The following is a 24,929-nucleotide window of genomic DNA, read 5'->3' on the forward strand; positions in this document are numbered from 1 at the left end:
ATTTTGAAGCTAAATTACCCTTTCTGTCTAGCAGTGCTTTTAGCTGAGGTCATATCAGCAAGTTTTCTTTTCCACAGATTTGAACCCTGCAGTCTTAATGGAAGCTGAGATCTCTTGTCGCAGAAGCTAAAGATTTTACACTAACCCATATTAAAAATTACAACAAAATCAGGACAGGTTGCAAAACTCAGAGTTGTAAGCAACTGAACAAAATGTAGCCTACAAAATTAGTGGTTGAAGAAGATCTATGAACTGCAAGAAACACAGGCTCGACTTACAGATGCTATTACAAGTCTACAGTGCTCACAGTTAAACCCATTTCTTTTTCATTGCTTAAGGAGAAAACACAAAGAAGGAAAAAGTGTGATTGGGCCATAAACCAGTTCTCATGTGCTGAGGTACTGACACTGTATCAAACACTGGAATAGATTCTGAAATTATTCTATGGTGAGTCACAATACTTATTGTTCCTATTCTTGTGCATAAACTGTGTCCCCTCTTTATACTGTCTCCGCAAGGATGCGGTACTTGGCAAGAAGAGTCTGTGATCTGTAGAAATATCAGAACGGGAATGCAAGCAAACAAAACTGTTAACCCCCAGCTTCCCAACTCAAACCACTTAGTACTCAGCTGTTGATTAAAACATTCAGTTTGGGACATACACTCGTTTTTTCTGGATTTATTATATTTTTCTAGGAGAAAGTTCCTTACAGGAATGAACCTCTACTGGAAGAATTTCTTTCCAGAAATTACGTTTCATTGAAAATCCAGTATTCAGCTGAAAAATTAATTTGATAGGGTTTTTTGAACAGCTCTAAAACTTCCTGTAGGGGTGAACTATGCAACACTAGTCATGAATTATCCCACTGGTAGAATGTTATTAAACATATGTCCAAGAACTTGCTCTTGGATGCAAAGGTTTGCTTAAGGCAGGAAAACTGAGGTGGTGCTGGAGTCACTTACTCCATTCAATTTATCTATTGTTATACTTACGAGCTAAAGTAACTCTAGCTGAGAGCTACGGACTTTTTGTCTTGGTCGGTTTTCTGACAGTAGCTTGCACGTGAGCCTATTTCTAAGCAACAATCAAGAAAAACAAACGTGCTAATGGAAAACCTACGGTGTATATATAGAATCGGCTGCAGGTTATTTAAGGACAGGTCTGGCAGCAAAAACTAGTTAGATACCTACCTAAGTAAACATACACCTAGCTGTAGCTGTAATTGGCGATTGCTTTCTGAGGTGACAGTGTCATCTGAACCATACATACGCCACTGCACAGGTAGCCAAAGCCTTCCTAACACCTTCCGTCCGTCCGTCCGTCCGTCCGTCCCTTTCTCGAAATACAAAAGTGAAGCGAAGGCAGACACCTCTGCCTAAGGTGTGCGACCTAACCCTGTTAAAGAGGCAGGACAGCAGCTAGCTGCCCGGGAAGGAGCACGGACTGTGCCTGGGTAAGGGGCCTTGAAGAAAGAAGAGGAGGAAGAGGAGGCCGGCTTTGCCCGGCTGAGCACCGCCCGCCCGTCCCCCTTAACGCCAGCGGTCAGCCAGCGACCAACAGCCGCCGCTACCTGTGCCCCACGGCGCCCCCGGCTGGCACCGCCCTCCCGGATCCGCCCGCCCCGCCCCGCTCCGCTGCAGCGGCGGGGTAGGGGAGGGCCCGCGGCGCCGGTTATTTGGCTCCGTACCGGGACCTCTTCGTCCTCTTTCTCGTCCCCACCGCAGGCTCACCCGCTCTCGCCTTTCACCATGCCGAACATCGTGCTGTTCAGCGGCAGCTCCCACCACGACCTGTCCCAGCGGGTGGCGGACCGGCTCGGGCTGGAGCTGGGCAAGGTGGTCACCAAGAAGTTCAGCAACCAGGAGACCAGGTGCGTGAGGACGGGAGCGGCGGGGATCGGGCCCATTTCCTCAGCCGCCACCCCGTCACCTGCTGCTGCGGCCGACCCGGTGCACAAGCCTATGGGTTGGCCCTCGCCAGGTGCGGCCGCAGGGGTCCGGTGTGGTTAGGTGAGGCCTGTCCGGTCCTGGCTGACCCGTTCTCCGTCCCGCTGTAGGCAGAAGGGACCTGCGGAGCGCAGCTACTGCACCGGAGCTATTGCCGCTCGCCTGGGCTCCCTCTGGGAGCTGCTGGGCTGGGGAGAGGCAGCCCGGCCCATGCCAGGTGAAGAGCATCCTCCTGTGGGGTGAGGACGGTATGTGCTGCAGGCAGCCCGTCTGCCGCGTGAGCTTCAGCCTGCTGTTTGCAGATAGCTAGTTAAACGCTGATCGGCTTTATCTCCATAAATATAAAACCATCTTGAGTTTATGAATTACTGTATGTTATGCCACTTCCTAAGTAGGCTTGTATGCAAGTGGGTATAAGAGCAGGATGGTGATGACTAGACGCTTGAGAAAGAGCCTGGGTCAAATCACCCTTCAGGATTTGTTCAACTGGTCTTTACATTGTATCAGTGTGGTGGAGCAGCTGCAGCTCTGGTATGTTTCACCTCCTTAGTCCAAGACTGTTGGTCCTGTATGAGGATAATGGAGTTGTTACTATGGCTTTGGCAGACCCCTGAAAGTGCAGGTGTATTGGGTTTCTGGCCAGTCAGATGCAGGAAGTGACTCTTACTACACTAAAAACCCTCTGTGAAGCCATAAGGACAGCTTGCTCAGACTCTCGGAGAATGTGTTTGTCAGTGCTTTTTCTACCAGTATTGCCATTCTTCATTAGTTTGTCATCATGGCTTTCTGACCCACCTATTTCATTTACTCATTTTTAATGAAGAATTTTAAAGTGAGGTGACAGCTGTATGCTCATCCCATGAACTGGTAAGACACTGCAGCTGCTTTTCTGTAAAGGTGATTGAGACTAAGCTGCCAGTTGATTCTGAAACACAAGTTCCCAACTGTAAGTAGCTGGCTAGTCTCTGAGGTTATCATATGTTGATTTTTATCTGTTCTTGTTCTGAATCTCCCAGACAAACATGTTTTCATTGTTCCCTTTGAAAGATTAACACGGTGTATTCTAAAATTGCTCTCAGAAAGCTTGTCCTTCCATTCTGTCTACGTGTTTGCATTCTCAGTTTAATTGCTCTTGTTCTGGTTATGCTCACTGGCATTACTATAAACCCTCTTCCATTGGTGTTTATGCAACCTAATGTTTGCACACTCTAACTCTTCTATTCATTCCTGATTGAATGTTTAAATCTTCTTTCAAGCCTTTCCAGCCCCATACTCACTTTATTGCTCTTTGATCTCTTTTCTGCATGGTAAAACTTAACTTGTATATTTGGTTGCATGACTTCCTTGCTAATTTATGTCTAATTTTTTTCTGCATTTATTCTCCAGAGACATTCAGTTCTGCTGTTTGCTGTTTTAAGCAGAGTTTAATTGATTTAGATTTTATCCAAGGTAGACATTTATCTCCAAAGTTTACATATTCATGAGTCAAGTTAATTAAATTCTATGCTTCAGGGTACAATAATCTCTAGTCTGTCATTGCACCTATTTTTCTAGGTGTGCAATACTGACCTCTGCCATTAAACAAATAGGTAGTGGTGACAGCAAGGTGTCAGTGGTTTGGCTAATCTAGTAATGCCAATTTATTTTTTTCAGGCAAGTAGGGATGTAGTATGGTATAGGTATGAGGAACATATCTAATCTAAACATTATTTCTGGTTGCTTCTGTTGCAATGCTGACATTGTCTTTTTTTTCTAATTTTTTTTTTTTTCCTTAACATAAAATGCCTTAACACTTTAAATCATTAAGTGTTTGGGTTTGTTTTCTTTTTTTTTTACAACTTCACACTTTTGCATTCTGAAATGAAGCTCTTGTTTCCCATTCAGCAAGTGTAGTTCTACCCACTATATATATATAATGTTTCAAGTGGGTAATCTTTTCAATATCCTTAGCAATTATTTCAGAGTGTTGGCCTTCCAGTTTTGTGGACTGATGTTTTTAATTGGGGGGAAAAAAAAAGGCAATAGTAATAAGGGAATTCATCAACAGTGTATTTGAAATTATACTACAGCTACAGTTGGTAAGATGTTTATGCTGAAGCATCTGGATTTTTCAGTCTGTAGGGCAAAGTTTTGTTGTGCATGTATGTAAGCCAAAATCTATTTCTTGCTATATAATCCAGTCTTTTATTTCTTTCCCCTCCTTTTTTTTCATGTTTAAATTTATAAACAAATGTACTGACATTATGAAATACATTTGCAGTATTGCAGAATACTAGAACCTGATAGTTAAAGTTCTCAGAGAACCTCAAACCTTCCCAATGGCACTCGGTCAAACCCCTTTGCAAACAGATAAGCCTGGGCCTGAGGGTCAACAAACTCTTGCCTTGTCAGATCTGTTCAGTTAGCAAGTTGCAAAGAAGATTCACCTTTCGTTAAAAATTCAGCTTTGCTGTTTGCTTCATTCTCTTAAATGTAAATTATGTGCAAATGGATAAATCTGTGCAGCCTCAGGCTAAATCCTTGTCAGAGTTCTGTCTGGAAACCATTCACTTGAGAACTGCAGGTAGCCTGGCTTGCAGAACAGAGGTGGGGGAAGAGTTGTTAAGTGTTTTGCATTATATTTGAACTCAAATGGGCTTAAGGACTCAGTCCTGATACTTAGCAGGCATGTGTTTGAGGAACTGAAGCTGTGTACCCTGAGGTTAGACAGGGATAGCACCACCACTGACAAGCACTGTAGCTAAATGGACAGATATATTCCCAACTCCAGAACATGTAAAATGGGAAAGACTTGTCTTTTTAATTTATACTGAGACTAGCATATCCAGCAATATCCTGGTTCTCTCCTGATTTAGGCATTCCGTATTCTCACAGGTCTGTAACAGAGAAGTGCAATCTCTATGCTAGAAAAAGTGAGGAAAATTGCTGGGAGACACAACTGCTGCCCCATCTTATTTTTTTTTTTTTTACCTCTTCCATCTAGACTGTATTGAAATGCTTTCGTTCAACTGACTGTCAAAGTCAAGCAACCTTAACTAAAGCAGTGAGAGAGCCCCTCAATAATATCTGGTTGTGGAAGATAACTGTTTGGTATTCAAAGCTTGTGTGTCAATTAAGTGCCAGCCAGTGTAATGGTAGGGTGGCACCACCTTTTCACTTATCTGGTAAAATGGCAGGGCTGCTGCAGTGGGGGCTCAATCAGTTTATCTTCTTCAAAACCCACAAGCAACCGTCATTGGCAGTTTGGCCGGCTGGAGGAAGAGGAAAGGAATGGAAGTCCTTAAACAGGCATGTAGAAGGCTGTTGTGGCCTCAGCGTCATGGAGCTCTGTTTGACAGACATGTAACAGAAGCATATAAACGCTGTGAAGTTTTTCACAGAATTATATCAAAATAATTTGAGATTGCATTTTATTTTATTTTATGCACAATTAATCCCAGTGCAGGCATTTTGACAAGCCAGCTGATATAAAAAAATGTCATTGAATGTAGATGTCTAATTAAGAAAAGATTTCTTGCAGTATATGGTATACTTGCTTCTTTAAAGACTATTTATTTTATCTCTTCTTGAAACACTTGTTATTTTCAAAATGGAGAAACTGGAGTCATAGATGGTATCCTCTTACACACATGGTACTCCTACCCATTCTTGTGAGCTTCTTGTCAGTCACTGGCTGAAGTGAGTCTTTGCAGATTTTCTTGACAGAGCCATGAAGAAGGGAATTAAAGCCCTGCCTGGCACGTGTGAATTTGGATGCTGCCTACCAGCAGCTGCTGAGGATGAGTTGTTTCAGGAACATTGACTTAAGTGTACCCCATTCAGCTTTTAGAGGAAAATATGGGTTGACTACAAAGGGACACTGTCTGCTGTATGGGAACTGCTGTGTTGTTGGTATGAGGGCCATTTGTTTGTAAATAAATAAAACTGGTTTCTTGGACTGAAATTTAATCTTGGAAGATAGGAAAAAATGTCTGATGAAATCTTACAGGGATGGACATGAGCCTATATTTCACACAAAGTTGGGTAATGAAAACGGTTTTTTCTATGGAATAAATACTTGGGGGGGGGGGGGGGGGAGGACGGCAACAAACCTGGAAACATTGGTATCAGTGCTGTATATCAGTGATGTGCAGTTTGGCACCTGGCTGTAACATTTCTCTCCTATCTCCCTGTCATCATACTCCAACATTTCTACTGCAGTTGCCTTGAAAGAGACATGACCTCACTATGTATCCTGTACCCTGGTTCCTTTGGGTTCAGCTGCTGTAAGTGCCATAAGCTGTATTACCCTCACTTGAGTATATGGTTATGGTGTTGGCAGACCTCTAATTGTGGAGTAAGCAAAGCTCAGTTCATAAACTGGTGTTAAGTCAGCTGAAGACAGTAGGAGTTAGGGACATTTTGGGTGTGAAGTGTCTCCATACCACCCACCCACTAAGTGACTCACAACCAGGGTTGTTGTGCTCTTGCCCTGTCGCAGTAGAAGCAGCTGTTTCCCTCAGTCACTGCTTGCTGACACTGTCATGAGCAACGGGAGGCTGGGGAAACAGATGTTACCAGCTTGCTTGAGTAAGATAAAAATTGCTTCTGGATTGCACGCACTTTGTTTATGTAGGGAATTGAAGATGCAGCAAATATGACCATTTATCACATTGTTTGTAGCTCTCAATCAGAAAAGGCCCAAAAATACTTCAAAGCTGGTTTGAGACCTTCACTTTGTTGACCTGTGCACTTTTTATCTTTAAGTAAATGCTAAATGCTTGAAATGTAAAAACAAAAAATGACCCATGTGGGTAATGCTGATATGTCCCATGTATCCTTAGCTGCACGGTTTGGTACTCAGCCTTTGAAGACTGTGTATGCCTTCAGACTTGGTAGACCTTTGCTTCATAATTTTTGAGGGTTCCTTTCAGACTGCATGTAGCTCAACCCAGAGGCGTTTGAGTGAAGGTGTTTTCCTATTGTGGTGGCAAGCTGTGTGCCAGAGTGGAGGGTAAAGCAGCATTTCCCATCTTGCAGTGCTTGCCATGCCAGTGCCCACCATTAGAATGGGGCAGTTGTCAATGGAAATCTAAATGGGTGGTGGTCTTGGAAGTATTAAAATGAAACTGTGAGGAGATGATGGGTGCTGGGAGTTTTGGGATTCCTGTAGACTTAAAACCAGTTCCGGCATTTTCGTTTGTGGTTTTTGGCTTTCCTGGTACCCACTTTATTATATATATTTATTTGCCCACTAAGTTGGAGGTCTTGTGGTAAAAGACTTTACTCTGCAAAATGCATTCCCGAAGGTAAGGGGTCAAGCACATACCATTGCTTAGTGCTTTCCATTGGCTGGGTTTCAGTTAATTGCAAATTCAGCATGTGGGTTTTTTTATCACTTTTGAGATATTGATACTTTTTGCACACTGTATAAGGACTCTTGACTTTAAATTCTGGCCTCTTCTCTCATTATTCAAAGTGCCTGAAGTACACATCTACTTTATTGGCACCTAAATTGCTTGTGAAATCTTACTTTTTGTAAACCATGGCTAGAAGCTTAATCTGTTGCAATTACTTTAAGAGGTACCTAGAGCTTTTTTAAATGCATGATTTGAACAGGATTGTGTTTATGGAATTACATTATTCATCATTTTAGTCTGGCTCTGCACACTTATTCCCCTGCTTCCCCACAACCGGTTTTTTGTTTTTAAAATTCCCATTGCTGTAAGCAATGTACACTCTGTTGGGAGTGTACTATAAATCTGGCTTAGAAGGAGCTCAGCCTGCTGTTACTTCTGATTTTGAATTTTTCTTAATGGATGCTTCAGCTCCTGAGATATGTTTGTAACATGAGTGGGCTTTGAGCCTTAGCCTTAGTTTCATGGCAGTTAATCTAACCAAGTTTCTACTTGTTAAATTAAACTCTCAAATTAGCCTTTGCAAGATGAAGGCAGACACCAACACTGAATCTTGGTTTTCATCATGTCCTGTCTTGTGTGTATCTTTCCTAGCTAGAGCCTTGTACTTGTGGATTCCAAGCAACTGGCCCAAATAAAATTAATTACTTCTTTGGGCTATTGATTTCTGTAATTTTTACTTTAAAGCACAGCTGTGTGGTGTCAGGGCTTTAAATGTGTGGGTTCTGTTTACTCTTCTTGAATGAGAAGTTTATTTAAACTGAGTGTTACCAAATAGCTGAATTTGATTAAATTGCATAAAACAAACAGAGCTTGTAATCTTGAAGCACGAGCTTGTTCTTGTTGTCCTTCCTTTGCGTCCTCACTATGTGGAATTGTTTAAATAACCCCCTCAAACAGCTAATTTGTCCATGATATTGATGTTCCAAATGGAATTTAGTAGTAATGTTAATAACTGTCAAACAGCGGGACTGCTGCTAGGTTAGTGTGCTCTAATAGTTATTTGAGGCACAATACTTCAGATAACTGATAAGCGTAGTTTATAGTCCTTCACTGGTTGTCTGTTTATAGCTGAATGTATGGAGACAAAAAAGGGGGGGACAAAAAAGCTCCAAACCCAAACTACCCTTTCCCAAAACAAAACAAACAGCAACCCAACAACAACAACAAAACATCGAGAAAAGTCCCAATGTGCTTAGTATGGGCTATGTGATGGAATACTTGCAACACAATGACTTGTTATCTTTTACTGTGTAGCTTGACAAAGGTAAAATAAGCAGCTCTGTGTCATTGGTTGAGTCTACATAATACCTTTCAGTACCAATCTTTGAGAAGGCTGACAATTAGAGATACTGATCTGTTGCACAGCTGTCTCCAGTTGACTGGGAGAAGAACTTTTTGCAATAATTGCATTACGCCATTCTCTGGCACCTTTTAGCTGGGTTATTCCTCAGTGCTATGCAAGTATTAATTTAAGAGTAATTTATTCTGCACATGACTTCTGTGTGCTAGAAAAGGCATTTATATATACATATATATATATATATACATATATATATATATATATATATACATTCACAATTCTGTGTGCCAAATAAGTATGTCATTCTGGCCTGAAATGCATAACCAAATTTTTTTCAAAGCATCAAGAGAGAAAGTAAAAGCATTTCCATTTTCAAAGTTCTTTACAAAATGAAAAAGTTACTGCTAGCCCAAGGTCATTGAAAAGATAGTAGTTAATGGCAATGGAGGAAGCATCCTTTCAGGTGCATTGTATTAACCAGATCTATATTTATCTCAAAGTATATTCCCTGACCTTCTAAATACCTGGTATTTCTTAGCAGCATGCTTAGAAATGACTGGGTTTCTAAAGGAGCAAAACAACTCTGAGTGTTATAATTTAGTGTTCTTTGTGTGTATAACAATCAGTAAGATCATGTATTTTTGTCATTCAGCAAAATTTTCCTGTTACATGTGTCTATGAAAATAATGGTTAGGTTGGTTTCTTTTCCTCTAAATACTAAGATCTTGTTCTGCCCTTCTTTTTCACTCCAGTAATAGTCTTCCCTGAAAATGAATTTGGGTTTTTTTTCTTAGTCTTTTTCTATTTTCTCTTCTTTGTAATGGATTCTAAGTTAATTTCCAGAACTGGAGAGTAACTTCACAGTCTTGGGTTGAGAGAGGTGTCATGGAGCTTTTGCATCTGGTGGTGGTCTTCTTTGTACCTATTCCTAAGGCGTGGTATGTGACAACACTTGTTATTAAGCTGGTCTGAGTCAAGTGACAATTATTATTTTTTCAGAGCCCTCATAGTGATAACCTTGAATCTGTAATGATGATCGAGGCTGTCTCCATAAGCTAGTGGGTAGATGCTTTACTTGAAGCTGGATTTGTGTGATCAGAAACAATGTCAGGTTTCTCTATTTATTTGTTTATCTGGCTTTGTCTATTCTTCTGAGAAGTGGACCTCTGATATTCCAATACCAGACCTGGTTTTGGTAGGCTTTCTAATTAAGCCTCACCAGTATATTCCAATCATGGAATATACTTCATGTCTTGCTGAACTTACGTTACATTGACCAAAATTTTTTCAGCTTCACTAAGGAAAACAAATGAAGAATATATTTTGATTGAAATGGTTTTCTCTGAACAGCCCTATTCTGTTGATCAAAAAATTGAACAGGGAAGTAACAGTTCTATAACCAAAAAAATTGTCTTTGCCAAGACGGAAACCTCCAAAAGCTTTCCTGGATTACCATCTCTGTCCTTCCTGGCATTTGCTAGATTGTTTGCTTTATTTTGGCCTTAATAAAACCTGCTAGTAGCATTGTTAGGCAAAAAATGGGTTTAATTAAGGACAAAAAATAGGATCTTTTTATGGCTTCTTTGGAAGTGCAGAGGAGTCAAATAAGGGGGATGGGAGCATGGACTCAACTATCTTGAAGGTAATATATCAGATGTTTGCATATCATTAAGATGTTTTTAAGCAGTAAATTCCTTTCTGTTTTCTGTCTTAGTGTTTTTGAAAGTTAATGAGTCTTACACAGCACCCTGAAAGCTGGTAAACAAAAGTTGTTCAGATTGTGTTTGACTAGAACAGGCCTCAGCACTGAAGGACTGTGAATAATCAGAGAAATTACTCTATTCACATCTGGGCTGTTTGGATAGTTTCCAGCTAGAAGCTTTTGCTTATTTGCGTCTTGGGTAAAGATGCAACCTTTTAAATAAGGGCCCAAGGTATTTTAGCGTTTAATTATGAAGACTGTCTTAGTAGAGCATGGGTTTGAAAGGTCTGATTGTCTCATTACTTGGGGAGTCTCTATGTTTCTTGTACATTGTGCATGGATTCAGGGAAAAATGAAGATTAGTCTGCTGGGTTTGTGTAACTTCTGGAGTAACAGGTATGAAAATTCAGTGTGGTTCAGCTGTTGATTTATCTTGCTTGGGTCTAGAATTTAAAAAGAATCCATATTCAACAGATTTATTTTAATTTTCCTGTTTATTTATAATGTCTATTTTTTTCTTATTTCTGTGGTGAAAGCAGTGAACTGTGCCAGAATTTGCCTTGAAGTCTGTAGAACAAAGTAACTCTTAGATACTATCATAAGGAACCGCAGTATGCAAGCACAGTTACAGCAAATAGAACAACTGGTGCAACGTAACAATTGAGGCATGGTGAGCTGTTGATAAAGAGACCTCTTTGTTTTTCTCTATTTTTTTTTATTATTTTTAAAAAGTAATTTACTTGGACATCATGGTATACATTTTAACTAGACTTCTGGTTTTGAGGTGTAGTTATACTTCTCTCTTGTAAAATGCAGTAGTTTCTTGAATTTAGTAACAATTATAATAGAAAAATAATTGCCCTTTTTAAGGAGAAGTTTTGATGCAGGTAGCACTTAATACTCCAAAGCTGGACCTGTTTCTGTACTTTCTAGGTTATTCTTTAAATGGTCATCTTGGGAGATGGCAAGCAGACAGAACATACAGACGGAACAAATGGCAATATCAAATTTAATAAAAATGTGAGCTGCATCAGTACTATAGCCATAAATTACATGTCGGTTGGTGCAGACCTTATGAAGGCCATATTTAGGCTGAAGTAAATTTTAGACTGGCTTACATTGAAATAAACATTATATCAAGGAGAGAGTTATCCAAATTGCGGAGAAAAAAAAAGTTACGCTAAATGGGGATAAACCTGTAGAAGTTTATTAAAATAAAACTTTTTTTCCTGTTCTTTAATAATGTTTTTCCAGTATTTCAAGTGTTTAAATGGTCATCTCCTGCTCTTTCAGTGTAGAGATTGGTGAAAGTGTGAGAGGAGAAGATGTGTATATCATCCAGAGTGGCTGTGGAGAAATAAATGACAACTTAATGGAACTGCTTATCATGATCAATGCTTGCAAGATTGCATCATCCTCCAGAGTGACTGCTGTAATTCCATGTTTTCCATATGCCAGGCAAGATAAGAAAGATAAGGTAGGCAAGAACTGTGTCATTTTGGAATGCTTTTTTTCAGCTTGTTCACTTGAAATTTTTTTTTGAGATGAAACCTATTTTCATAAATATTTAAGTGATTTGAAAGATTTACTTGGCTTTTTCATCCTTTTTTTGGTAAAATGTTAAATTATTTCATATATAGGTGAATGAACTGAGACAAATTAATTTTTTTTTTTTGCTTGTGTTTTGATAATTGATATGGCTTCAGTTTGAAAAAGTAGTTACATCCTATGTGTGGGATGTTGCAGGGTACTTTGCTAGCAAAACTCACCTTACATAATTGCTTTTCTTGCTTTTCCTAGTTTGTTTTGGGGCTTTTTTTAACCTCTATATATGAAAAGAGCACACCCTTTTAAACATTTTAATTGCATGGAATGAAATCCTTAATTTGAAGTGCTATTATAATTATCTAGATGGGGTTTATGCTATGTGGTTAAACAGAAAGCCAAATGGAACAAACTGATTAAATCTGCAATGCATAATAGTACTTAATAAAAACTTTTTGCTGCAAGGCAGATAAAAAAAAATTTTAATAATTTTTATTGATGCAGACCAGAAGTTGTATGTAAACGCCATAAATATCCATCTGATCTTAGTGCCTTTTTCCTGAATTTGGTCTGCCAGAACTGATGACTAGACCAGTTCAGCTAAGTTGGTAACACGGTAACAAACTCTGTGGCAAGCTAGTTTGGTTTTTAAAAAATAAGGAACTAAACATTTTTATCTCTATCTATATATACCTAGATATATATATGTACACAGAGAAAACTTGTAATATGTTATGTGAATGTTCTTTTGCCTAATCTCGCTTGAAAATACTTAAAAGAATAAAAGTGAATTTGGCATTAAAGATAGGATTGCAGTGGTTTTTCTTTTTGGAAGATTACATCTCTCCTATACTTCCTGTAAATAGCCCCCTCCTTTTCACTTTGGACACCAAGCAAAGCATTCTGAAAGCTTTCTCTTGTTCTTTATACTGTTTTCTATAAATACATAACAGTACTGAAAAGTAATGCAGGTGTTAAAAATAACTGCAGATATTACAATACATATAGTGCTCAGCTGGTGATGTCTGACAACAAAACTAAAGAGAAAAGTTACTTTCTGATATACTCATTCTTTAAGTGCAGGCTCTCTAATACCATACTAATATTATCAAGATTTCCTCTCTATATTTCCAAAAGCAGAATTCAGGAGTTAGACAGTAGCTCCCTGTTCTTTGCTTACATCTTTGAGAACTTCATTTTTGCTGTGTTTTGTATTTAATAATGCTCTCCCTTGATCAGGAGAGCTGAAATACTGCTTTTTATCAGAAGAGCTTGAAAAGGAAGAAATAAACCTTTTGTTGAAAGGGAAGGAGAACACATCACCATACTTTGATTTCCAAATTAATATTAGAAGATTCTGCTGGCCTATCCTATATAAGTTCTTGGTGTGGGAAAAAGCTGATTATGTTCCAAGATTTCCATGTACCTAGGTTATGCCTTATCAACGTTACCCCAAATCCATGTGGCAAACTTCCAAGAGACACTTAAAACCCACAGTGTTATAGCCAAGCATGCCACCCAGGAGCATTTTGTCTTTTGGAAATGCCATCGGAAGATGGATAGCTGATGAAAGTGATTTTTTTGATTAACAGAACTTGAACATTGTACCAGACGCTTCTCTGGGTGTCATTGTGTTCTCCTGCAATTCTAGGCATGGCATTTCTTTTTTCTTTTTTTTTTTTCTTTTTCTTTTTCTTTTTCTTTTTTTTTTTTTAAACCTCTGTTTTGCAATTGAAAAAATGTTTACCATCGTTGGAAATTAACCTTGGTAGTTGACCTCCATGTTGCAAAATAAGCTATAATATAGCTGTCAACATTGGGCAGCTTATTGACAGGGAGATCTTTCCTCCTGCTCGCTGTTGGGATTGCATCACATCATTTGGTCTTTGACCCATGTTGAGTGCAAAAGTTGTGTGCTGCCTGAAATATCAGTGAAGTGCCAGCCATTTTCTTGCTATGGTTGTGCACAGTTTTTCTTCCCTCAGGTGAAAGATATTGCTGTAGTCTGCTTGACTATGAAGTGAAGCAGTATAATCTTCATTAAACTGGTTGCAGTTTTCTGCTTTGAATTTAAGTTGTTGAGTTTAATCCACAAAGATCTAAATAGACTGAGTGCTTGCTGCTTGAAATAACCCTTTATTATGCATCCCTCTGTTGCAGCTATGATTGCTGAGAACAATGAAAAAGCTCTTTGTTTATCTAAGGAAAGGGCCTTGCAGTAAAAAATCATGTTCTGCACAAAACCTGTGTAATCTACTCTGGAAATTTCAGCATTAAACCTGAACTAACGTTAAATGAGAAACAGAGGTTAAAAACAAAAAAAAAAAAAAAAAAAGCTTACTGAAAATCATAGAAAAGTTGGTAAATTACTGTGGATGCAATCAAGTACAGCTGTAAACTGGAATACTTCTGAGACCCAAGCTAGCCAATTTAACAATAGCTCAGCTGTATCTGTGCTTTGGCCATAGTTGCATTTATGCATCCTCTAATTATGCTAACCTTCCAAGCCATGGGCAGGACACACCTATGTAGGATGCTGCAGAGATGCCTTTGACTTAGTTAGAAGTAGAGTGACAGGCGAGTTTGGTGTTCTACAGCTCATGTAACTTTGTTTTTTTGATTTGTAGAAGGGGTCCGTGGAGCGTTGGGTAGGTATCTTTTTTTTTTTTTTTTTAATCTAACACTATGTATTTCCATTAATATGGCCTTAAAATGGTGAAACTTACTATTTACATTATGTATAACTAGGAACATTTTTGGTTTCACTTCCTGATTTCATCTGTGTTTCACCTAGGCCATGACAGTAATCCTGTGGAATAATTTGCTATTGGAAGACTCTTGGCTTCTAGTTAAAAAATTATCTGGGCATTCAAGATAATGGCTGTCAACTTCTGAAGCACCAAAGTATATCTCATTTTTTAAACAATAAATTTTGGCGGTACATTAGTGAACATTCAGTATCCGTACACTTCACAACTGGCTTTCCTGGAAGTGAAAGTTCCAGTTATAAATCTTTGGGGTTCCTGGATTATTTTTTTTTATTATTTTTTTAAATTTTTTGGTTGGTTGGTTTTTGGGGTCTGGTTGTTGTGTTTTGTTTGTTTTTTTTTCCTTCAGGATAGATGTGATTCATTTTGAGCAAGACAATTTAATAAGATGTTTAAAGACAAGAGAGCTTTAATCTTGATGAACAATTTTTACTTTCAGCTATATGTCCTTTGCATGGTTACTCTTGTGAGGTTTTTCATATTAGCTTTGTCAATTCTCCCCTGCCCCTGGTAATTATAAGAATCACAAATAAATTTCTAATGCATCACTAAGGGAGAAATCATTTATATAACTTGTTAAACTTAAGTGGGGAATTTCCTTAGAAACCAAAAACTGATTTTATTTTTTACAATTTAGCTTCCGTACATAATGTAATGTTGTGTTTCACACTAATTATTCTGAAACTAATCTTAACTTGTGACAAAGAATGGAACAATGAAATCTGTGTATCTCTGTGTCCTTGCCTCTTTGATCAGAAGCAAACTTTACAAACTCAAAATCTTGAGTTCTTATATACCTTTGTCATCTAAGTTTGAGTAACAAGGCTAGGTTATCTGAGGTTCCCATGAATATAGTGCCTTTGATTTTAAAATAATCTACAATTTGGGTCATACTGTAGGACAAAATTTATTTTCTAAGCAAGCAATCAAATCTGAAATCCTTTTGAACATGTGTGTTTTGTTTTTTTTTTAATGCACAATTTTGTGTGAAAGAAACTGTCAGATAGCTGCAAACTTCATTTGTCTTAATCTCCTATTAGCCCATTCTTGAGAAACAGGTGTTGGTGTCTGGCTATCTTTCCTTTCAAGACCCTCTGTCCACCAACACGTAGGCAATCTGTGACGTGTGCATATCTGCTAAAACCAGTTACCTAGTGGTAAAACCTTCAAGTTCTTCCTTCTGGGAAGGCAGCCTGCAAGGCCAGCAACTGAAAGAAGTACCAACTGGTAATGTATTCATTAGTATTTGATGGAGGAAAGTATTTTGTTTTGGGTTTTTTGTTGGTTTTTTTTTTTTGCATTCATGATTCTCATGATATTGATGCTTGAGACAAACTAAGCGGTATTCGCATTGAAAAGAAATAGAAAAAAAATAGAAGCAAAATTCAGTGTGCTGAATGGAGAGGAAATGGCAAACTACATTCTGGGAAGAAGGTAATCCGCCTTTAGCAGCAAGCCTGACCTAGTTGCTTGTTTCTACTGGAGAGGGTGGTTCTGGTTTGCCATCCTCTTTTCTTTTCCATTTGAGCTGTCTCATCTGGCTGCTGTGGGTTCAGAGAAGTCCCAGTGGTAGTGGTAGAAGTATATAGCCTTGGAAGAAGGTATGGGGAAAGCAGGGGAGCCAACCTGTAGTTTCAGCATCACCAGATGGTCCAGTTTAGCTCTGACATCAAAACAGATCTTTGCAAAAAGCTAGTAAGAGAACACTGATAGAATCAAAAAAGCAGAAACTATATTTTTGTTTTATTAGATGTTGCCAATAATTTGAGAAGATTTTAAAGCCCAGCTTAAAAATGTCCATTTGTACTGCTAAGACGAGCTCAAGTGATCAAGAATGAGTGGTGTGAACCAAATATTTACTACTAATAATAGAAATATCCAGAAAGCTTTGGCCAACCTGGACCTTACAGAACTGAATTTAAATGAGGGGCAGCATAGTCTTTAGTAACTGGAAAACAGTCCAGGCTGAAGATAGCAAGCTCTTACATAAGCTATATGCATCTGAATTGCAGACATCTAGAGAAGTGCTAGTTGTTGCTTATCTTCTGTGCATCTTAAACAGACCAGATGATGGTGATGTTCTATGAAATACAAACCCTAAAAAGGATGGGTTTCAAAGTGAAGAATTTCTGTCCTGATGGTGATAAACTTGATCCAGCCATAAGAAAGACTACAACATCTCACTTGATTTTCTGAAAGTATGCTGGCAATCTGCAGGTTGAAATGGAAATGCTGAGTTTCCACCTAAAATAACAAAAGTTTTGAGGAAAATAGTGGCTCTGATACGACACAGGGAGAAAAGCATGCAGGTTAAATTGGCAGTAGTTCAGCTTATTTTAGGTTATGCGCTCGAGCATCAGTGGAAGGACAGCAGAGATACTCTGTAATTGTGTGTATGGAGTGGAGGCTAAATGAGACTATTTGATAAAGAGATGTAGCAGGAGAGAATACTATGGCAGCAGAAAACTAAGTCTGGCAACATGATGGAACCTCTGAACTGCAGTTCTGCTTTCATGCTAATGTTATTGCCTGCTATTAGCCTTATTTAAAGATCAGCAAGAAGAGAACAGGAGGTTTTGTTTAGTACTTCTGTTAGAGAAAACTGTTAAACATAGGGACACACAGCTGGTTTTAGAGCTTAAAAGAACAAATCTGAGAAAGCTTTATAGTTGCTAAAAAAAAGTGAAATATCTTCCAGTCACGATTTTCCATTTTCTTTTTCTTTTTTTTTTTTAATGCTGCTCTTTGTTCTGCATCCTTGTCACTTCTAAAAAAGCTCTTACCATTGGCATTAACATTGCTAAATATATTTTTGTTGGTGTTCTGCTTTTCTGTTTTGTTTAGTTTGTTGGGTTTTGTTTGGTTTGGTTTACTTGGTTCTTATGGGTTTTTTTTCATCCCCTTGCCCCCTGTCCCTTTTGGGAATTCTAGACTCATAATTGCATCCAACAGTTAAACCTGAATTAGCAAAAAAAAGAATAAATAAATAGGCTGGGGTAGAAGACCCCTGCCAACATGGGTCTGTTACAAGTTTTACTATATCCTGAAGAAATGCTTGATTATCTTTTAAAGCACTGTTTTCAAAAGTTGGGTTCACTCTGCCTTCAATCTTTGGGTTTGGAAATGGTTTTAAGCAGTTATAGTTTTTCAAGAATTAGGTGTTAATGTAGGGTAGTAACTTGGAGAAATGGAGATTATCCAACTTTCTGCTATAGGAAAGCTATCTGAAAGTTTTAAATAGAAGAAATTGGAAGCTAATATCTCCAATTTATCTGCTTGTCAGTCTAATTACTAAAAAGCATTTTTAGGCAGACAGTGCAAGCTGATTTAGATATTCTTAAATGTTCTAGTGAGTTTTGAAACCCTGGTAGCAAAATTAGCTGTTGACAGACTAGTTCAGCTAAAGTTCTGGAGCTCTCCATATCTAGATTCCAAATATTCTAAAGGAGAAAATCAGTAAAAGTAGCTAAATTTCTGGCTCCTTGCATCTAGTTGAAATAAGTTTAAATTTAAACATTTTTGCTTTATTTCCCAGAGTCGTGCTCCAATCTCTGCAAAACTTGTTGCTAACATGCTGTCAGTTGCAGGGGCTGATCACATCATCACCATGGACTTGCACGCTTCTCAGATCCAGGTACCTATCAGTTCTTCATAACTGTGGCTAGGGGCTCTACTGAATTAGTGTGTGAAAGGTTAATGTAGGAGATTCCATTTTTGCTGTTCAAGTAATGCTGACTTGCCCATATTGAAATACTGCTGTGCCTGTCAAGCTGTTTAAATTTATGGAAGTTAATTACTCACTGAATTTTTTGAGAGTTTTTCATAACTTGAACTTGGCTACCTTCAGGCAGTTATCTTTTTTGATTTTTATGTCATTTGAGAACAGCTGTTCTTTATTTCATTACTGTTGGGTGAAATTTTTAGAGGCCTTAATATTTGTCTAACTTCTGCTGCATTTGATAGTAATATAGTGCAGAATTAGACCAATATGAAATACTAATTAAAGCTCTCCTATAAATGAAAGGCAAAGGCTTGATTCTTTCCCTGTATCTTTATTCCAGATAAGACATAAACATATATTCATTAAATTCTCTCTCTTTTTTTGATTAGGGTTTCTTTGACATTCCAGTAGATAACCTGTATGCAGAACCTGCAGTGCTGCAATGGATTAAAGAGAACATTTTGGAGTGGAGAAATTGTATCATAGTTTCACCTGATGCAGGTGGTGCAAAAAGGTACTATACAAGCCTAAAAATATTAGTTTCCCAGATAGCTAGTGGTTAATGAAGTAGTTTGTCTTCATTCTTCTATCAGCTATGCAAGATAGATGATACATCACTGATTAATCCAAACTGCATTGTAAAAATAACAAAGCTAGTTCTTCCAATGTTGTGTTCATGCTTGAAAACATCCAGGAGCTTTCTATACTCTAAAGAAAATCTTTTTCTCTTTCCCTGGCTATGGCCTCATTAGCTGAATCCCTCCACAGGAGGGAAGAGATTTTTCCTGCTGCTTGCTTCTTTAGTCCAGTTGCTGCACCTCTTCCTGCTTCGCTCTGGAATTGCCTAAGCTTCTCTTCTCTGTCAAAGCATATGGCCTATCCCCACTGTACCTGCTGGCATTTAGGTAAGAGCTTGCTTGAGTCATGTTCCTTTTTTTTTTTTCTTTATTACTGCATTCCAGCTGCGTAAACCTATTGACCTCAAGTTGTGCACTATGAATACTAGAAAAAGGAAGTGAAGTTTTGACTGGCAAAAGGTGAAAGTAAAAAGGGTAATTCGTTGGTGTGTTTTTCCATTCACAGCATGCATTTCTCATTTAGCAGACTCTCTTTTATTTGGTAATCTAATGAGTATAAACTAATGGAGAACCAGGCTGGCTGGTGAGGTGATGAAGCATGCCACTAAGGCAAAATGGTTATTCTCAAGTTTTAGTGGTCACACTCCTTCTACAAGCAAAAGACAAATGAAGTAAGAATCCTGTAACCCCATAGTAGTTTAGGTGTTTGGATGTAGCATGGGGAAAAATGTGGAACACTCCCATAATTTGATTTTTAGTTCAAGTCTTTTGGTTTGTTGTGAGTGTTCATAGAATTACAGAATACTTTGGGTTGGAAGGGGCCTTCAAGTGTCATCTAGTCCAACCCCCCTGCAATGAGCAGGGGCATCTTCAACTAGATGAGGTTGCCCAGAAACACATCGAGCCTGGCCTTGAATGTCTCCAGGGATGATGCATCCACCTCCTCTCTGGGCAACCTTTTTACCACCCTCATTGTGAAAAAAATTTCTTCCTCACATCCAGCTTGAATCTCCCTTCTTTTAGTTTAAAATCATTTCCCCTCATCCTATTGTATCAGGCCCTGCTAAAAAGTGTCTCCCCAGTTCATGTTACAATAATTCATAGGAAGTAGGACTGCTTAGAGTTCCATAGCTCTTCCTGTTTAGATTAATCAAGTTAAGGATGTGAAGAATAGAAACCATAGAAAACATTCTAAAATCCATATAGCTCAGCCAATTAAATTTCTTTGTTCATTCCTATCTGGATACTGTAGTTTTCGGGGTTTTTTTTTTGTTTGTTTGGGATTTTGTTGGGTTGTCTTGTTGGTTTTGTTGTTGGCTTTTGTTTTGTTTTGTTTATTTAACTAAATGCAGCCTTTGCTTAGAATTCAAATGGGAAGATAACATTTGTTTCCTCTAACAAATATTTGTATATTACCGGTTTGATAATAAGACACTATTTTTTGAGGACCACTTTCACTGTATTTAACATAGTCTGTCTTTAGTACCTTTCTGTTGTAATGCAACCAAGCAGTTTTGAAGTGGGAAAAGATGTTGCTTTCAATAAATTCACAACTGCTTCTTCACTTCCATTAATGCAATGTAAGCAAAATGGTTTGGCCTTTCCATGTAAAACATGCAGATCTTCAAAATATTTGGGTTAATGAAAAGTGAATAAAATGTGAATAAAGTTTGTCTTAAAATTTAAATCTGTAAGGATTAAAGAAACTTTAAAAAATGTTCTTTCAGTAATTTAAAATATCTGAGTTTTGGTTTTTTTTTTTACCATTTGCTTGTTTTTCTAGCTTATTAAATTTTGTGACTGAAATAAGGGATGCAAATTCTGTTAATTTCACTGAGGTCTTGCTATGAAATTGCACAATTATTCAGAAAAAATGCCAAACTTGGGGCTTTTGTTTATCACTCAGTTGTTGAAATACTGTAACAGCACCTTTGTATTTAAGTAGTAAGGAAGTAAAACTATTCTCTATTAGCTGTGTATGTTAATAACCTTGTTGATAATGTTCTAAGCATCTTTTAAAAAGACAGCCTACAAGGTTGCACCAACACAGAAAATGCACAGTATTGTTTACCCCTGTGTCTTCGTACCCACCAGCTCTGGTATATTAAAAAACCTGAAAAAAGCAGTCAGAAGTTTGCAACAAATTGTTTGTTATTGGAAGTTTGTCTGGCCACCAGAGGTCACCCTGAATAGTTTTAACAGATCTTTGTCAAGCAGATGTCTGCTGAAGGAATTACTAATGAAGTAAGGTAGTGGATTACTATCAAGTACTGCTAAAAGGAATATTAATCACTATTAAATTCTTTGGCTTTTTTCCCCTTTGGTTTGTTTTCACATTTTTTTGCAATGGTATTTTCAGTTAGCAAATGCTGCAGTGCATACTGGTGTAGGTTTAAAATTGAGGCTGCTTCTACTTCAAGTGTCTGTCACTAGGTATTGCAGCAGTTTAATAAAACCTTGTGTGTAGCTGAAATGTGTTCAAATCCAGGCACTTAGCTTTTGCTGCAGTAATTTCTAAGCCAGAAAACATAAAAACTGTGGCTTATGACAAATGCACGCTATGGCTCTGCTTTTTCTTTTAAAATAATCTTCTAAATATGCTGTATTTCATTCTGTAATTTAGGGTTACTTCAATTGCTGACAGACTGAATGTGGAATTTGCTCTCATTCATAAGGAAAGAAAAAAGGCAAATGAAGTGGACAGAATGGTCTTGGTTGGTGATGTGAAAGACCGAGTAGCAATTCTTGTTGATGATATGGCTGACACCTGTGGCACAATATGCCATGCAGCAGACAAGTAAGTGTCGTTATGAACTGGCCCACTGTCCTGCTACACTGTAACTTGCAGATAGCTGATGAATGAGGTTGCTGTGGCCTGAATGCTTACAACCCAACCTGATGTTTATAGCGTGAAGTAATTGTGATCCTGGAGTCTATAGGTTGTAGTCCTGTGGTCAAGTAGTGTCCCCCTTTAGAATGTGGAATTGAGAATATATGTACAGAAATATAGTATCTGTGTTTAGAAAGAGGACAGAATAAAGAACGAGTCATTTAACTTGGCACACACCTTGTCACAGTGCATCCTCCTTGTAGGTTGCAGCTACTAAACCTATTGCTGAGAACAAGCAGAAAACTTTGATTCTGTTGAGTCATTCAAAGTGAAATTATGTTTCTGTGGTTTTGTCATGGATATTTTTTGTTTGTTTTGGGTTGTATGTGTTCTGTTCGGGTTCTGTATTTTTTTTTCCCCTATCTTACTGTGCTTATGCTGTGATCTTATAAAATACCACTCGTTGAGACTGATTCATCCACAAGGTGTTCTGGTTCTTGGATTTAGACTTATTTTTTCCTCCTGTGCTGCATTTCACTGTTTGGATGAACAGCATGTTTTCCCACAACCCTGCAGTAAGCTAGGCTTTTAATTATTAACATTTCTTCTTCCTCTAACTCTTCCCAAGCAGAAGCATTTGAATTGCAAATGAAAACAAAGGTGGACAATAAGGCAGGCACAACAGACTTGTGAATACTGCCATAAAACCTATTTTATTTTTGCCTGATTAAGATAGAAAACTTGTCCCAGTATTCAGTTGTATCTTGTGTTAATACGTACAGCATTTTAGATTAGTATCACTACTCTGGAAAGAGCTGTTTAATTAGCAGGGGGGGTTTGTGAGCCTTATATGAGTGGAAAGTTTTAAATTCTCTGAATTAATTTGTAGATATTTGTATATTGCTGTAGTTTCCAGGAGGAATTTGTGTGTAAAATGTATTTTGCGGAGATTTGTATCTGGCTTCATCTGTAGTCATGTATGTAAACAGACGTGACAGCATATTTTCCTGTTGTGTTCTACAGGTTGGTATCTGCTGGAGCTACTAAAGTTTATGCCATTCTTACACATGGCATCTTTTCTGGTCCTGCTATTTCTCGGATTAATAATGCATCATTTGAGGCTGTTGTGGTAACTAACACAATCCCCCAAGAAGAGAAAATGAAACACTGCCCAAAAATTCAGGTACCCTAGTGTTTGTCATCTGTTTAAACTCTGGATTTGTGTTTTACTGTTCACTGATGCTAGGATTTGTACCCCAAGAGCAAAATAATATTCTAAAAGACATTGTTTGCAGAACATCGTGCTAAAATATGCCTATGAACTGTTTTAACGGGATTTAGGTGGTGCAATAGAATATTGAAAATATTTGGTATTTGTAGCTAATAGAGTATGTGTATCTGTGAAAGAGTGGCAAATGTAAAACTGGGGTTTTAGTTTGTTCAGGTTTTTTGTTTTGTTGTTTTTTTTTTAATCAATATTAATCATACAATATTTGTATGTAGGAGCTCAAGTTAACTACGTTATTGTGGATGCCACAGAAACCTTCAATTTATTACTTTTTTTTTTAAATACACTGAAGAAAATGCCAAGATAACAAAAATGTGTTTCTTTTCAAAAACCAAATGAAAGTACAAAGTTCACTTGAGTTAGTAGGTTTTGCACATGGTTGTTCTGGGAAGTCATGTGTCCCCTTTGGAGTTTTTCTGTACTACAGAGTGGAGGAAAACATAAAAGATTGGGTTTTGTGGGTTCTGGTTTTTGTTTGGAGGTGGTTTTTTGGGTGGTTTGTGTTGTGGTTTTGTGGGTTTTTTTTTGTTTTTTTTTCAGGCAACACTGAATTAATGTGTTTGTTTTTTTTTTAATGTTAAGATTCATTTGGTATTTATTGAAACCAGAAAAGGTATACTTCCTTTAAACTGTATTTGTGTCCAGTGGACACTGCCATCTGATGGCTGGAATATTTTTTTTGACTGCATGCCCTGCCCCAGAAGTTGCAGCAGTATCCCTGTGCAGCAGTCTTATTCAATGCTTCCTTACTCGATTTTTGAGTTTCTGTTAATGCAGTTCTGACGTACTTGTTACGTATTTAATGCTTTAATGTTTATTTAATTCCTAGAAGAGGGAAAAGAGTGCAATGATCAATTGTTTGTTCATATGCTTCTAAATGGTATAGTTTATTGCTCTTGGCATGCTATAAAAGTTATCATCTTCATTTTTCTTTCAGTTTATTGACATTTCCATGATCCTGGCTGAGGCAATTCGAAGAACACATAATGGTGAATCTGTGTCTTATCTGTTCAGTCATGTCCCCTTGTAACTGTAGGAGGTTACACTGCATTGTTGCAAAGGTCCCTTCAGCTGGCACTGTTGTTTTTAACAATGCATCTCAACCACAAGAAATTAGTATCTTTGTACAATTCCAGAGCTTTTAGGTTTAATTATTTTATTTGTCTTGTAATTACCATTTGTTCTTTGTAAATGGGCAATAAATCTCAGTCACGCAGAAACATCATGAATTCCCTTGAGAGTCTGGAAGTCGCATGTAAGTTTTTTGTGTCTACCCTTGCTTTCTGCTGAGCTGCTGCTTCCATTTTTCTAGGTAGAACTCTACAAACTGTTCGTAAGACTTGATGAGATGTATGCATATAAGATCATGTTCTGTGTTAAGCTAAATGCTGCAGGCTTGGGTGTCTTGTATCTATTCATCTGTCAAACAAACAGCTGTTGGTTTTTGCTACATTTAACTACCATGAATAGCATTTTGTAAGCCCTAACAGAATGTAAACTTCATGTTAATTTTAAGGAGCTGTTGACACATCCCTAGTATTAACTGTTTCATATGCTTCAAGTTCTTGTTTTCCACAAGATGTATGTAGCTGCTGTTTTCTTTTGTAAAGCTCTCTTTACATTAAATTGTTTGCTTAACACCTATTCTGTGAAGTTACTGTCTTCAGTTTAAGATTAATGTGATAAGGTATTCCCAGGATGATCCATTTCATGTGTTTCAATAATAAGAACCAATCTTCAATCATCAACAATTTGGTTTAAATTTTGCTTTTTTCCTTTAATTTTTGACACTACTTGATTGATCATACAAATCATTAAATAGCAGTTTTCCTAGTAATATTGTAAAGCTTC

General features: G+C 37.9%; 1 protein-coding gene across 4 annotated transcripts; it reads left to right on the forward strand.

Annotated features, from left to right (window-relative positions):
• The first annotated feature begins 1,708 nt into the window (after nucleotides 1–1,708).
• PRPS2 (phosphoribosyl pyrophosphate synthetase 2) lies at nucleotides 1,709–24,720 on the forward strand. Of its 4 annotated transcripts, none has more exons than XM_061459943.1 (8): nucleotides 1,709–1,871; nucleotides 11,642–11,825; nucleotides 14,521–14,541; nucleotides 18,197–18,295; nucleotides 18,772–18,896; nucleotides 21,584–21,757; nucleotides 22,814–22,973; nucleotides 24,016–24,720. In XM_061459943.1, exons 1-8 carry the CDS (start codon nucleotides 1,750–1,752, stop codon nucleotides 24,106–24,108), a joined length of 978 nt encoding a protein of 325 aa, XP_061315927.1. In that variant the 5' UTR covers nucleotides 1,709–1,749; the 3' UTR covers nucleotides 24,109–24,720. The 4 variants fall into 4 exon arrangements, with proteins under 4 accessions (XP_061315927.1, XP_061315928.1, XP_061315924.1 ...); XM_061459940.1 differs by lacking the exon at nucleotides 1,709–1,871 and adding an exon at nucleotides 10,686–10,744; XM_061459944.1 differs by lacking the exon at nucleotides 14,521–14,541.
• Nucleotides 24,721–24,929: the final 209 nt, after the last annotated feature.

This window comes from Pezoporus flaviventris, unplaced genomic scaffold (assembly GCF_033815535.1).
Source record: "Pezoporus flaviventris isolate CSIRO_AGI_PZ_B2104156 unplaced genomic scaffold, CSIRO_AGI_Pfla_v1 ptg000030l, whole genome shotgun sequence".
Classification (NCBI taxonomy): domain Eukaryota; kingdom Metazoa; phylum Chordata; class Aves; order Psittaciformes; family Psittacidae; genus Pezoporus; species Pezoporus flaviventris.

Coding starts and splice junctions, on each gene's coding strand:
- PRPS2 (XM_061459943.1), top strand. CDS start 1,750: ATGCCGAACATCGTGCTGTTCAGCGGCAGCTCCCACCACGACCTGTCC. Junction 14,542..18,196: donor AGGGGTCCGTGGAGCGTTGG/GTAGGTATCTTT, acceptor TTTATTTCCCAG/AGTCGTGCTCCAATCTCTGC. Junction 18,897..21,583: donor GATGCAGGTGGTGCAAAAAG/GTACTATACAAG, acceptor TCTGTAATTTAG/GGTTACTTCAATTGCTGACA.